Source organism: Borostomias antarcticus, assembly GCF_949987555.1.
Source record: "Borostomias antarcticus genome assembly, chromosome: 22".
Lineage (NCBI taxonomy): Eukaryota > Metazoa > Chordata > Actinopteri > Stomiiformes > Stomiidae > Borostomias > Borostomias antarcticus.
The window spans coordinates 10,029,433-10,040,815 of record NC_140255.1 but is presented as its reverse complement, the minus strand read 5'-3'; the positions used below and the strand labels follow the sequence as shown (position 1 = coordinate 10,040,815).

At 45.2% G+C, this 11,383-nt stretch overlaps 1 protein-coding gene across 2 annotated transcripts; it reads left to right on the top strand.

The window, feature by feature from the left end:
* The first annotated feature begins 4,034 nt into the window (after positions 1 to 4,034).
* On the top strand, positions 4,035 to 11,268 carry minpp1b (multiple inositol-polyphosphate phosphatase 1b). Of its 2 annotated transcripts, none has more exons than XM_084455958.1 (5): positions 4,035 to 4,713; positions 5,487 to 5,681; positions 5,873 to 5,970; positions 9,078 to 9,208; positions 9,661 to 11,268. In XM_084455958.1, the coding sequence occupies exons 1-5, from the start codon at positions 4,122 to 4,124 to the stop codon at positions 10,064 to 10,066; spliced, it is 1,422 nt and encodes a 473-aa protein (XP_084312084.1). In that variant the 5' UTR covers positions 4,035 to 4,121; the 3' UTR covers positions 10,067 to 11,268. The 2 variants fall into 2 exon arrangements, with proteins under 2 accessions (XP_084312084.1, XP_084312083.1); XM_084455957.1 differs by having other exon boundaries at positions 9,078 to 9,283.
* Positions 11,269 to 11,383: the final 115 nt, after the last annotated feature.

Genomic DNA, 11,383 nt, shown 5'->3' with positions numbered 1-11,383 from the left:
GTGGGCACAGAGAGGACAGGAACAGTTGTGTTCTTTAGGTTCTTTCTTTGGGGATTTGATTCTATCGCTATAAAAATCACTTAAATCAAAATGCGCTCCGCAAACACGAAAGTCTGACCTACGGACACTTGGATTGGAGTGTATGTCGATCCCCAGAACAACGAGCCAAAGTTTCAATCTGTCTAAGTCTGCGAACGGAAGCCTGTGAAAATGTTTTGATGTTGCGTTCATTTTATTCCTACAACAGGGGTTGCACAATCGCGCACCATTGCTGCTATAAATGATATATCCAGTTCTGCTGTAGGCTACAGTAGTAAAGTCCTTCTTCTTCGTTGTCTTCTTCAGCCTCATAGTTAGCTACATAGTAAACTCTGTTATAAACCCTTTTCTCCGGCCTGCCCCTCTCGTAGCGACAGAGCAGAAGTTTACGTAGTGACGTAGTGCGATCAGCGAAATAGTTCTGGTTCAAATATAGCTGTTGTTTCAACATTCGGTTAGCAAATAGCCTATACATTTTAGGATAACATACTGAGATCAAGTAATATTAAACCATGAGCTTCCCTTGTCGGAAAAAGCTACACATTCACATGCCCTGGCCACTTACATTGTATAGGAATTTGAGTCGGATGAAAATCTCCGACTAGCTCAATACTGGCGCGATCAATAAAATTATGGTTTCCATGTCTCAGATTGATGTTAGACATATCATAAATAGGGCTTAATGTCGAAAATAGCGCACTACCCCTTTAAGTGCTGAAATGTTGGTTCCTCAGTCAACGTATGGAAACAAGCACAGTTTGTTACATTCATTGATTTACCAACTAAGCTACCTAGTATGGATAGAGCCTAGACGGTCAATCAGATGTGGTCAAAATGCTTAACAATAAGTCAGAGTACACTCACCTTTCAGCTAACAGGTCTCTTGTCAGTTGAAGTGCTATGTTATGTTCTGCTCTCCCCGACTGGCTATGGCAAGGGAATTCACAATCACTCTGAAAAACTATCCTGCATCCTCGTATTCGCCTCCAGCTATTCAAAAGGCGTGTCATACAGGTTCAACCAATCTGGTCCTCTCATAATCCCCTAAGAACAATAAATGGAGGGAGGGAGGGAAGAGAGAGAGAGAGAGAGAGAGAGAGAGAGAGCCTAACTAGCCACTGTGGCGTCTGCTGGAGCAGCTCATTCCATTTCACGGCAGCTTCTGGTGGCTCGACACTTCAGCAGCTTGGACAGTGAGGCGGCGCACCGGCCCATTCTGACTCACTTCAGCGACTCCCTGTCCCACGAAAACCGCCCCGCTCAGCACCTCGGCACAGACGCCCTGGCTGGCAAGCGACCTCAACAGCATCTTTCAGCGGAGGAGGCTTAATCTGTGACCCTGCGGTTGGATTTACGACGTCACTTTTTACAATGTCCCTTTCAGAGAGGAGAAGATTAGCCTATTAAAGATTAAGACCAAAGTTATTACTTCTGAACAGAGTTCTAGGGTCTCTGCAAATAGGAAGTACCCCCACACCTGACCTGAAGCACAGTGCAGCGTCAACATTGGGCTTGGGAGAGAAGCATGCTGGGAGATAAAAGGTGGGATCTCCGCCAGGTTTTCCCTTGTATCTCTGCACTGACCTCCCCACCCAGGAGCACGGCATACTTCACAGACAGCTCATGGGTGGATGCCCAGGGACCATACTCTACACTCCACAATACACACAGCACAGGCATTTCTGCAGGACCAGCATCTGAACAATTCACCACTTCATATTCTGTTATCAACTTAGAGGCTCTCGGTCTCGCACTAAAAGCTGCTTTAGTTGGTGAGCTTACAGAGGTGAGGTGGTCAGGAGAGGTTGCCAACTTCGAACTCTTGCTACGTTCCCCTCAACACAATGTCGAGCTTTAGGGCATGTATTTTATTGAGACAGACAAGAGTTTCCTGGTGGGGAAATTACAGGAAGGCCTGCTAGCATTCAGCTGAAGATCCACTTGAAAACTACCGTCTAGGCCTGCGTGCTTGTGGGCCAACAGAGATAACCAGCTGGTATGATTTAGAAGCTGAAATGCAGAGATATGGAGTCTGTTGAGGAATGCTCTCTCTCCCTAACCCCCACCCCAAGTACAAACCAGTGTTTTGAAGAAATGGCAGTCATGTTAAAACCACACATTTGCGGATTGATTAGGTATAACAGATGATCGTCTTAGTCACATACAGACAGACATAATATCGCCATACTGAGCTCAGATGGCACAACACAGCACAATTGCATAATCTATTACATGAAACTGTGACCTTTGGTTGGCCTATCCAGAGTGGTTAAGGTGACATGGTCACCATTTGTCATGTGGTCTGTCTGTGGCAGAGAGTGTCGAGTTGACACCTTCACATTGACACGTCGACAGTCTGTGCCCTTTAGATTGTGATTAACTTACTGACTGGTTGGTCGACTTACTGAATGACTGGCTGGCTGGCTGGCTGATTGGACTGACTGACTAGCAGATTGACTGGTTGGCTGCCTGACCTGACTGACTCACTGACTGTTGAACACAACTTCACCACCAGCTTTGACACTCATCATATCAAGTAGAATGTAAGCAGAGTACTCATGATGAAGATGGCTTTTAAGTCTGAGAACATAGTCTACTTATCCAGCTAATCTAGGTCTGTGAATTAGACTCTCACAGACCGCCTATGCTCTCTGCCCATCTCTCTAAGGACAGCTTATTCCACATGGGGAAGGGCTGGCTCACATTTTCCACACGCTACAGCCAAAGCCTTCAGTCATGTTGGAAATAAACAGCTACAACAGAGCAGAGCAGGGAGAGATCAGGCCACACACAGTGCAGATGGCATCTTCTCTCTCCCACTGTGGGTGGCTGGTAGGAGACAATATCAAGACCATCAGCTAGCACAATACTTAGTTTGTTCTTAACTGACTCACCAGGTTAAATGAAAAAAAAAAAAAAGGGGTGCCTATTTAAAAGGCAAGTGGCTGCTAACATACATGCATTGACTCAGTCTTTAGCTAGTACAATGAAGGTTAGTACAATGAAGGTTAGTTAATTTAGCAGTGTGCCTGAAGAGTGCAAGTTCTCATTTCAGCGTCCTAAACACACACTGATCAGGTCAGAACACAAAAGAGATTAAGATAGGCAATTTCTAGCTATCGACCTGTCTAACGTTAGTTCGTGCCAGGGGAAAGAATGGGAGGCAGAGACTGTCTCTAGACTACTAGATAATGTTCACGGCAAATGTGGGGTCATTCACTAGATATACAGAGCTACGTTAGCTTGCAGAGACTCTGGATGCGCTGACTCGAACCACCCCCGTAGCAGCAAGCCAGCAATAGCCAGCTAATTAGAATGAATATGCTCCTTCGTACGTTGATTGCATGTCTAGCCTAGCTAGCGTTCTGTCGCTCACCTTGACCTGGGAATGCATCAGGTGCTGAAGACGTCCGCGATACCTGTCAATCAAGGTGTCTGGCGAAGCTACCGCCTCTACCGTCAACTCGATTTGCTGTAAAACATTAATCTGCAACTGTAGGTACCCGAGCTACCTGAAAAGCACGTTGCATTGTCTAATTAGCAAGTAAGCCGTCTACAAAAGAGTCATTGGTTCATGTGGGTTGGTAGCCATGGCTAAATCTGCTTTAATGGGTCGTAGAGAAATCCTATGTGCAGGGAAATCTGTGCCTCGTGCAAAAGGCACACACTTGCAAAGTGATGCGATTCGCTCGACCGCGGGGGCTCTAGATTTTAAATGGTGTTTAGTCGCCCTCTGCCGGTTGTTGGGGGTTGACTGTCCTGGAACCGTAAGAATAAAGATATTTCATTCGTTTTAACTATATTTTTTTGATAACAAAGACACGGGAGCATTTGATAACGTACTCTTTGTTTGTTCGTTATCATGATATTGTGCTTATTTGTCCCACAATTGAACGTGTTCCATTATCGGTATAACGCATGGTTACATAATGGTTGGCCAACTCAGCAAAGTTCAAAGGCCACACAACACGGAACAACAGAAAAGAAAGCGCACGGCGGCTGCCTAGCGTAAACAAACAGCGTGTTGGTAGCTAACTAGCGATGCCAAATGTACAGCTTTGCGGGGCTAGTTATCTGACAAAATGACACCCGCGCTTTCCAAACAAGGTTTAATTTTGACTACATTTAGCTTTGCATTGACTCGCCTGTCTTACTGCTCTATTGCAAACGGTAACAATGTCGATTCAAAAATACCGGCGATTGCGACCTACTTCGGTACGAAAGGCAGGTATGAGGAGGTTAACACGTATCTTAGAGACGACATCCTGACCGTTAATAAATCGATTTTAAAACCACCGTCCGATTGCACCGCGATTCATCTGACCGCCATCATTCGGCATGGGACGCGATACCCGACGACCAAAAACATCAAGAAGATGCAACGACTCTACGATTTGGTAGTAAATGAAGCCTTGAGCGCCGATAGGTGGCTGAATGAGATAAAACACGAATGGAAGATGTGGTACACGGAAGATATGGATGGTAAACTTGTAGAGAAGGGACGAGATGATCACAGACACCTAGCCATCAGACTGGCAACCATGTTCCCCTCGCTAGTGTCAGAGGAGAACCTCCGCGGCCACCGCATGAAGTTCATAACCAGTTCTAAACACAGATGTGTTGACAGCATTGAAGCGTTCCAAGATGGCCTGCTCAGCCTCTGGAATGTGAAAGGTGAGCTTTAATGACTGTCTAAATAAGATTATCTTCAATGGATGTTTGTCAAAGTCATGATTATTTGTCACATACTAGTCTCTCCGGACACAAATATTACGTTGAATCGCTGCGCTCCGCATACTACATAATACAGTCTGCCACAGATACTATTATACACCTAGTTCTTCGACCACTGCCTATATCAAGGACACAGTCACCCATGATTAGCTGGGACATGTAGGGTCAAACTGATAGAATTGGCAGACAGATAGACTATGGATGGTACCAAATAGCCAGTTTGGGAACATTAGCTAACTGGGAACTGATTAGTGCTGATAAGTACTGAATTATCATGGGTCTGGCATTGAGACTAGTCACATACATCATACAGCTACAACGAGTAGTGAAATGTTAGATTGTGCACACAGCAATATAAACACAATCTTAGCAGAGCTAACGTGACTGGAGTGGTCCGCGCCATCTTGGATCATTCAAGCAGAATGAGGTTGACACTGCTGGTGTGAGTGTGTCATTGTCTGGAATATGTAGGGGTGGGTCGTATACCCACCTCCCTTGTTCTCTGTAAAGCGCATTGCGTTGCCTCTGGGTATGAAATGCGCTATACAAATAAAGCTTTGATTGATTGATTGATTGATTGTCCACCATCTACGTACTAGTTGCTGGAAGGAACTCCGTGACCGTCAGAAAGCTGCAACTAAAAGTGGAAAAGCCTATATGGGACAGCTCAACTCTTATGACCATATAAGGCATGTCCCCTGTCGTATGTGCAGAGATCGGACACCTGCATGAGATAAATGATGACCTGATGCGGTTCTTCGACCAGTGTCAGCGCTTTGTGGAGGACGTGGAGAAGAACAAGACCGCCCTCAGGGAGGTGAAGCTGTTTAAGGCCTCCGCCGAGATGCAGAGGGTGCAGAGGAAGCTGGCCAATCGCCTGCAAGCGCCCTACAGCCTCATCACCCCAGGTTAGAACAAGGATCATAGTCCAGACTATCAACATTCCCAAACATCAGGATGTTAGTGCTCAGAAACTGGGAAGCAAAATGAGTAGGACCCTAATGTTTGACCCTGTCTCCAGCATTAGTGTGAAATCTCACTCATGACTGGGTTTCACTGACATAATTAGATGTGCTCTACTTTTGCTACTGTGCTGCAGATATGGTGGAGGCTGCCTTCTTCCTCTGCGCCTATGAATTCGCCATCAAGTCTCTCCACTCCCCCTGGTGTCAACTGTTTGATAAGGCCGATGCTCAGGTAGGAGGAGGAAGGTGCAGGTGTGCAGCAATGACAAAACATGCCACAAAGACTGACACACCTGCGTCACAAAGTGCAGTGTCCCACTTGTATTTGCCAATATTCTTCTGAATCTTCTTCTCTTTAGGAAGTCTGACTTCCCATGCATGAAAATTCACCAAACTTTGCACATAGGTTCTCAACTGGCATTGTGGGCTAATGCTGCGTTCTATTGTACTCGGAACTCGGAAAGATCCGACCTCCGACACGGAAAAAATTGCAATAGAACGGTTACTTAAGTCGGACTTTTAGGTTGGGAACTCGGGTGACATTCACCAGGTCCGATAAACAAACCTGATGTCAGTAGCACAATGGCGGTGCACACAACACGTTGTGAACGGCAAGCAGAATTGTCATTTTCATTAATTTTTACTTTATCTTATCCACACTTTGTGTCTTCGAACGACTTTGTAGCTTTTGTAACAACTTTGTAGCTTCCACGGCCATGTGATGACTCAAATAAGATCGTTGGTGATGTTTTAGCTGTTCAAATACTCGAACTCGAAATAGTACAACCTGCCACATTGACTCCAGCATTGTCGGATTGAGCACACCTGCACTCAATCTGCAATCAGAAAGACAAACCAAAAACATTTCTAACCCCAGCCAGTTTGTGGAGAAGATACAGTAGAAGGAAGATAGATATACACTATATGGACAAAAGTATTGGGACACTTACAGTGCACATTACACCTACAGGAGCTTTTATGACATCCCATTCTAAATTCATAGGCACTAATATGGAGTTGGTCCCCCCTTGCAGCTATAACAGCTTCCACTCTTCTGGGAAGGCTTTCTACAAGATTTTGGAGTGTGTCTGGGAATTTTTGCCCATTCATCCAGAAGAGCATTTGTGAGGTCAGACACTGATGTTGGACAAGCGGCCCTAGCTCGCAATCTCCGTTCTACAGTAGTTCATCTTTGGCTTTGTGCGGGTCAGTCAAGTTCTACACAAGCATTGTATTGTGTGGATTTTAATCACATGATTTTAAAGATATTTTTTAATTTAAGAAGTTTTAAATAATTTTGGTTCAGGCAGAGACCCTTGTGTATTTGTCATTTATCTCCTCCTCTTCCTCTTCTTCCTCCTTCCTCTTCCTCCGCAAAGTACCCGGCCCAACTCAGTGCTGCTCAGCAGCTATAATTAGGGCCCGAGCACTGGCGGTGCGAGGCCCTATTGAATTTCGAAGAATTATTATTCTCCTACCTTCTACCTTCTACCTTCTTCTTCTTCTTCTCCCCAAACAAATGCCTTTTTGGCGGCCTAAACATCGATGAAAACGGATGAAACTTTGCAGATACATCAGTCCCGGTGAAAAATTTGATAATTCATGGGTGACGGAAATGGGCGTGGCAAAACGGCTCAAGAGCGCCCCCTGGAAAGTTTAAAATGGCGAGCCCCACCTTTCAGTTTGATGTAGGCAAACGAAATTCAGTGGGCATATGTATTTCATCGAGCCACACTTAAATGTCTCTTGGAGCTATACCCAACATGCAACAGGAAGTCCGCCATTTTGCTCTTAATGTGCCATTTTGTCCTTGTTTTGACCATTTCCATGCCTCGTACTTCGACGAACTCCTCCTACAGATTTCATCCGATCAACTTCATATCGGGTCAGCTTCATCTTAAGACCTTTGTGATCAAAAGTTATCAAAAAAATTGAGTTTTCACCAAACACCCTTGCCGTGGCGCCCCGCCAAAGTTGGACATTTCGCCATAAAACACGAAGTCCTCATAACTCCTCCATACATTATCCAATTTGTCCGATATATCTCACGCTTCATGACGGTTCTGTCCTGAACACATCTATGTGTCAGTATTGCATCATACTTATAGCGCCACCTATTGGTGAAACAGGAAGTCCTCATAACTCCTCCATACATTATCCAATTCGTCCGATATATCTCACGCTTCATGAAGGTTCTGTCCTGAACACATCTATGTGTCAGTATTGCGTCATACTTATAGCGCCACCTATTGGTGAAACAGGAAGTCCTCATAACTCCTCCATACATTATCCGATTTGTCCGATTTATCTCACGCTTCATGACGGTTCTGTCCTGAACACATCTATGTGTCAGTATTGCGTCATACTTATAGCGCCACCTATTGGTGAAACAGGAAGTCCTCATAACTCCAGCATACATCATCCGATTTGCACCAAATTGCTGACGCTTCATGAAGGTCACCTTCTGAACACATCTATGCGTCGGTATTGAGTTACACTTACAGCGCCACCTACTGGTGAAACAGGAAGTACTCATAACTCCTACATACATTATCCGATTTACTCCAAATTGCTCATGCTTGATGAAGGTCGCATCTTGAACACATCTGTAGGTCAGTATTGCGTCATACCTACAGCGCCACCTACTGCTTACAGGAAGTCCTCATAACTCCTACATACTTTGTCCGATTTACACAACATTTCTCACGCTTCATCAAGGTACTGTCCTGAACACATCTATGCGTCGGTATTGAGTCACGCTTAGAGCGCCACCTACTGGTGACAGGAAGTTTCTGTCAGTACTGGACACCGAAATAGCACACCCTTTAACGGCGCCACACCCCGACCCACGTGGGGTGCGAGGGCCCGCTCACTGCTGCTCGCAGCACTAGTTAGCTTTGTGATTTCAACAAAGTCAGATTCCCTGGGAATAAATTGCAGTATAACTGCAGTAATCTGCAGTAAGTTATAGTTCCCACAAATAAAGAATGGCAAGCTTGACTCAACTTCAAACTGTGCATGTGTCCTACTGCGCAAAGGTGCAAAGATGTCAGTTCCTCCCAAAGGTCTGGTGATTGTGTTATCTATGAACAATGTAACAAACGAAAAGTCTTCAGACTGACTTAATCTTTTTTGTAGTAAGTTAAACGTGCAAGCGGCGTGTTTCCACGTCAGTCTGCAGCCCTTTCAGTGTGGTGTACAGTAGGATCAAATAACAGAACTTCTTTAGGTGCAGGGTCGAAACATGTGATAATGAAAAAACATTAGTTTTTTGACTATGCTCTATTGAACGACTACGTTAAGCCTATCTATCTGAGTGTGGGTTTTTGCCTCTTCCAGGTGCTAGAGTACAAGAATGACCTGAAGCAGTATTGGAAGAGAGGTTATGGTCATGATATCAACCGCAAATCCAGCTGCACGCTCTTCCACGATCTCTTCAGTCGCCTGGACCAGGCTACACATCAGATCAGGTGGGTGGGTCAGGTGATCCAGGCCAACACCGTCCTACCGCAGACCTTCTCTGGGGACTGGCTCACCGGAAGATGGTGTGATAATGGTATCCTTTGTCTATTGAAATGTTCATTGTTATGTAGGCAGGCTTACTCCCTGTTGGTGTTGTAGCCTGGGGTTATAACGGGGACATGTTACCCTGTGATTGGGTTACAACACCTATAGACAATGGGCTATGGAGGCCACCTACTACGTGGCAATGATGGAGCAATGTTGTTTTCCATTCTGCACACAGAACGTCTCCACAGGATGTCCTCTAATTGTCACCACTGTAATTAGAGTTATAGTACTACTAGTAATTGAGTAATAACACTGTAATTGTGTGGCTGCGGTTGTGGTATTTCAAGGGATATTTCACATATCCGTGACAAAGAGTGAACCCTGTCCTCCGTCGTGTTCTGCTGGCCCTCAGGCTGGGCCAGGTGTCGGAGGCGGTGACCGTCCAGGTGGGCCACGGCGAGACCCTCCTCCCGCTCCTCTCCCTCATGGGCTTCTTCCGGGACGAGACCGCGCTCAGGGCGGACAACTTCGCCTCCCAGCAGGGCCGCACCTTCCGGACCGGACGCATCGTGCCCTACGCCGCCAACCTGCTCTTCGTCCTGTACGAGTGCAGTGAGGGCCCGCGGCTGCAGATGCTCCTCAACGAGACGCCTCTGAGGTTCCCCGGGAGCAGCCACGACGCCCCCCTGTACCAGACGGTCAGGGAGACCTACAGAGACCTGCTGGAGGGATGCAACTTCCACGAGGAATGTGACAAGCCCCCGACTGCACACTACAGCAACCCTCCTCACCGACCCAGGCACAACTCTGAGCTGTGAGCTGGAAACGAGGGGCTTGAGAGGTCTGTCTAATGCCTGTAGCAGATTTCACCTGATTGGTGTGAAGTTCCTGTATTTCAAATGTGAATAGCTTCAGGCCAAATCAGGTGAAATTTGGTACAGACAGACCTTCCCTGGGGTCAGCTATGATGCCTCCCTGTACAGGGAGATCTACAGAGACCTGCTAGATAGATGATTCTTCTGATTCTGAATCTGATTTTGATTCTGAGATTGCTGTGTTACAGGCAGTAAGGACAACAAAAAGGCACATTCAGGGACTAAATTACAGTAGGTACACAGAATATACAAACATGCAAAATATACAAAGAATGCAATATCTAGTGTCAAATCAAATGAGGAGAATGCCATTCTGTCTGTCTCTCTCTCTCTCTCTCTCTCTCTCTCTTATTTATGCCATGCCATAAATAATAAGTGAACTGTCAACTGTCCTCTCTGAGAAACGTCTGAGCACCAAAGCAAGCTGTCTGGGCTCCCTCCGGTCCATAGTGTCAGTGACAGTGTAGTGACAGTCAGGGGATGCATTGAGAGGGTAACAGAATCAAACTCAAGGTAGGGAACACTTGATTTAGTACTCACAAAAGACACATGCTTCACCATCATAAGTCTTACTCATCTTTCAGGTGTCAATTCTGCACACGTTTTGATAATGCTGTTTGACGTTTGCTTTGTTCTGCTTTTGATAATCGATGGGAGTCAAAATCAAACCAACAGTTTATTTTTCATAAGAGGGAGAGCTTTATACAGGTTAAGATGTTTCACGGCTATTTAATCTTTTACAGATCCATGACCTCTGCCTTCTCTGTCATCCATTGACAAGAGATCATATTTGTATTCCAAAAGTAGACATGTCTTGATGTACTGTATCCGTCTTTGTAAACCCGAGTCATGGCCTTATTAAGTGACTGCTTTCAAGGTGATGGGACTCGCAATGAATTGTATCCTTTATAAAATCAGTGTGTGTGGACTGATATTTTTTGCACATATTCTCAGTATTTTAAGAGTTTAAAACAGCTTTTTTGTCAGTTAATTTGCCGTTAATTTGCCTGGGTGATATTTTGGGTCTATTGGATTGTTTTCTATAACATATAGGCCAAACCGTTTTATTTGAATTAGTTTAGCTCTTTAACTACAGCATGAAGCCAAATTATGTACGGGTTCGTACCTCGCCTTTTTAAGCTTTAATAAACCTTTCTTAAAGTTTGAAACATAACTGATCTTGTGGTCGTTTGTCTTTTGTATGCCTCATATTTTGTATATGGTGATGCATCTTACATTGCTCAAGATCTTTCTGCTTCT

Excerpts from the sequence above, each read along its gene's own strand:
- minpp1b (XM_084455957.1), top strand. The coding sequence starts at position 4,122 with ATGACACCCGCGCTTTCCAAACAAGGTTTAATTTTGACTACATTTAGC. Across the intron at positions 4,714-5,486 it reads CAGCCTCTGGAATGTGAAAG|AGATCGGACACCTGCATGAG; the intron begins GTGAGCTTTAAT and ends TCGTATGTGCAG. Across the intron at positions 9,284-9,660 it reads GACTGGCTCACCGGAAGATG|GCTGGGCCAGGTGTCGGAGG; the intron begins GTGTGATAATGG and ends GCTGGCCCTCAG.